We start from the raw sequence: 3672 nt of genomic DNA on the forward strand, positions 1-3672 counted from the left end.
TGTCTGCCTTGCATTCCAGCGCGGGGTGCCGAGGCTGCATGGGAAGCAGCACGAGGAGCTGGTTCTGGTCCCAAAGGCCCAGAGCAGCTGGGTTTGGTGATGTCCTTGAGAACACCTCTGTGGCTGTGGGAGGCTGTGCCTGGCTCCCAGGGGTACCTGTATTTGGCCATCCCTGAGATGGAAACTTCCGCAGGTGGGGAATTACAGACTGGGTGTCTGGTGGGTTGGAAGGGATGTTAAAGACCCCCTCGTTCCAGCCCCCTGCCACGGGCTGTGCAGGAGGATTTGCTCACCACCACGGGCATCTTCTGGGTTTTGTTAGCAGGGACTTCTCACCTGTGGCAGAAGTGGGAAGATCAGGATATGGCTTGGCTGCCCCCCAGCCTCCCAGCCAGGGCAGGGAACAGGGCTGCTGCACTGGCATCTGGCCAAAGCCTCGGCTGCTGGCAGGGTTTGCCCAGGTCAGGGGTCTCTGCCCAGCTTTCAGGCGAGCAGGGTAAGACCAGTGGAGCATGACTGGGAGCTGGGATTGACGTGTCATGGGCCTTGTGTTCCAGGGCCGTGGACATCCTGAGGACGGCATCAGCCACCAGCCACATGCGCCTTCTGATAGCCCGCGATGACGATGCCAGGTAAGGGGGGCCGTGGCACACTGGGAAGGGGCGTTGTGGCACTCCTTGGCACCACAGCTGAAGAGTCTTGGAGCAAATCAGGCTCTAAGCCCATGGGGAAGGTGGAGTTGGCAAGGGGACTTTGATAACTGTGCACTGGTGGGAATTCAATGGAGCTGTAAGGGAAGGGAAGCAAAGCTGGGGGCTCCTGGTTCCAGCCCTGCCTGTGCTGGGTCTGTGGGACATCCCAAAGCTGGGGGCTCCCAGTTCCAGCCCTGCCTGTGCTGGGTCTGTGGGACATTCCGGCACTGAGCAGATTTCCACAGGTGTTTCCCCAGGGAGCACCAGGGCTGCTCCAGTCCTGGCTGTAGGGTGGCACACCTCCCTCAGCTGCACTGTGTGGTGGTTTATCACACCCTGCACAGGGCTCTGGAGGAAGATGTACGGGGACAGCAGGATCTTCCCTTTCCTTTCTGGTTGGATATGTTGAGCTAAGGTCTTCCTTCCCCAGAGGTTTCCTCCGCCTCAGGGAGGATGAGAAGTTTCTCCCTGAAACCCATCCCTTTGTAGCTCCCTGGAAAACCTTGCTCTCTCTGGAGAGACTCAGAGGGTTTGGAAGGAGAAGGGAAGAGTTCAGTCTTGTCTTGACTGGATTTAAGCTGTGTGGGACAATGATGGTGCCATGAGAGAGCTGTGGGAACCAAGGTATTGGATTAGTGGGGTCTTTGCTGACATCCCATGGGAGATGCAGCACAGTGTGCTGGCACATCCTCTCCCTTTTTCTCTCGGGAGAGCCGAGGTGTGGCAGGAAGCAGAGGAACGAGGGTGGGATTTGGCAGAGTGAGGCTGTGGGCAGGCAGGTTCCCGGCTCTGGGGCTCTGCTCTGCGTGTGGGTGGCTGAAGGCCAGAGTCACTTGCTCAATGCACCCACATCCCGTTAGTGTCAGAGATGATGGATTCGTTCCTGATCCATCAGCCGCTGCGCAGAGCTCCTGCCTTGGCAGAGCAGTGAGAGTGCTGTAATGACAGGGCTGAGGCTAATTCTGACACAGCAATACACTGGTGCAAGAATTATTTGCTATTAATGACGGGCTGCTTTTCAGCCACCCTCTGCCAGGGGAAGTAGCATCTCCTATTATTACATTAAGTGCAAGTCCTTCAGCAGCTGCTGAGGAAGTGCTGGGTGAAGCAAGTAGGTCACCAGAGATCCTTTGGTCCAAGTAGGGATGCTCAGGATGCAGTTGTGGATCACAGCAGTTCCCTTGGAGGGGCAAATCTCACACTCTGTCCCGGCAGGAGGGATGGGATCCCACAGCTCAGCAGCTCCCTGTGTCCGGCAGCAGCAGGACTTGCTCCGGGAAACACTTGATTTCTCAGCCAGAGCCCCCAGCGCAGGTTTTCTGCCTCCGCGCTGATCTGTCTCAAGCTGTTCGTGCATGTCGATGTGGCTCCTAATATCCCAAATTGCAGCAGATGTTTCCTAAAGCACACGCACGCCCGGCTCCGCCGGCTGCAGCTCCCCCCTGCTGCCGGCAGTCCCCAGTCGCCCTGCAGGGACCTGGGGCAGGCCGGCAGGGCAATGAAACTTTAAGCAATTCATTTGGCGTCCGTTCACTGTTGGTTATCTGTTAAATCTGCAAAAGGTTAGCCAGAGGGAGAGAGGGGAAGTAATCAGTTTATTTATTTTTTTTTTTTCCAAAAGATTTGCAGAGATTTCACTTACATAATCATCTCGCAAACTGTTTAATACACGAATACATATCTCCAGGATTAAGGGCTGTGGGAACAGGGGGATTTTCTGCTCTCTACTTTTTTTTCCCCACTTCGTTTTATCTTTTAGGGATGCCTTGTTATCTTTTAAGTCTGTCCTTGAGCGTGGGTGAGCAGGCAGCCGGGGGGAAGTGGGGCATCATCTCTGGCGGTGATGCCTGTGAAGGTGCCATGCCATGAGCTGTGGGCAGCTTCCCACCTTCCCACTGCCCAGCAAAGCAGCTCACGAGACCTGAAAGCTGAGGAGGACACAGGGCAGAGAAAATGCAGTTTATTTTCAGATCCTTCCTCACCCCGAGCGCTCAAGGCACACTGGAGGAGGGAACGTCATGGCTCTGGGTTTGGATCCAACCCTCATGCCAATTTTCCCAATGACTCAGCTGAGTAGCATTTTGTTGTGGTTGCCCTCGGGTGAATTGGAGTCATAAACGCTATTATTTGTCCCTGGAGTTAATTATAGGCCCAAATTACCTGTGCTTTTCGTGGAACTCAGTCTCTGGCGTGTATCAGATGCATGTTTTGGGCCTGTCGCATCAGCTGGGCCGCGGAGAGCAGCAGTAATGCCAGGGCTCAAAGCAGAGAATTCAGATTTAGAGCTGGACTCACCAGGTTTAGGTGATGCTTGAATCTGATTTTCGTCTGTGCTCACCTTCAGCTAATGAGGATAATTTTATTGCATAGTCATAATTATTGTTTATTCATTCTCAGCCTGAAAGTTACAATAGTTCCTTGTTTCTCTGCGTTGCACAGATATCAGCCTGGTCTGTCAGGTTTATCACTGGGAGAAGCCAGTTTGTGCTGCACCTCTCAGTCCTGGCAGGATAAAATACTGAATTCATTGTGTCTCCACGCGGGATGCATCCCCCGCATCCCGGGAACAGGGGCTCTGGGATTAACAGGGCTCACACGGCCAGCAGGAAGGAAAGGCTGCTTCTCTGCAGTGCCCTGGCACTATGGAACAGAGTCACAGACTCACAGGATCACTGAGGTCGGAAAAGATCTTCAACATCAAGTCCCACCTCTGGCTGATCTCTCAGCCCAGAGCACTGAGTGCCACGTCCAGGCCTTCCTTGGACACCTCCAGGGGTGGGGACTCCATCACTGCCCTGGGCAGCCCACTCCAAGGCCTGAGCACCCTTTAGAGGAAGAAATTCCTCCTGATGTCCAGCTTGAGCCTCCCCTGGCCCAGCCTGAGGCCGTTCCCTCTCCTCCTGTCCCTGTTCCCTGGCAGCACAGCCCGACCCCCCCCGGCTGCCCCCTCCCGTCAGGGACTTGTGCCGAGCCACAAGGT

At 55.1% G+C, this 3672-nt stretch overlaps 1 protein-coding gene across 6 annotated transcripts in view; it reads left to right on the forward strand.

The window, feature by feature from the left end:
- The window catches only part of LOC103620516 (syntaxin-binding protein 4), a 56457-nt gene that overhangs the window by 26869 nt on the left and 25916 nt on the right, over nucleotides 1-3672 (forward strand). For all 6 annotated transcript variants that reach the window (XM_017741307.1, XM_017741306.1, XM_017741308.1 and 3 more), the window contains one exon: nucleotides 558-632. In XM_017741307.1, coding sequence (XP_017596796.1) covers nucleotides 558-632 — 75 coding nt within the window. The remainder of the gene's footprint in view (nucleotides 1-557; nucleotides 633-3672) is intronic.

The sequence above is a fragment of the Corvus brachyrhynchos genome, unplaced genomic scaffold (assembly GCF_000691975.1).
Source record: "Corvus brachyrhynchos isolate BGI_N302 unplaced genomic scaffold, ASM69197v1 scaffold58, whole genome shotgun sequence".
NCBI classification, from domain to species: domain Eukaryota; kingdom Metazoa; phylum Chordata; class Aves; order Passeriformes; family Corvidae; genus Corvus; species Corvus brachyrhynchos.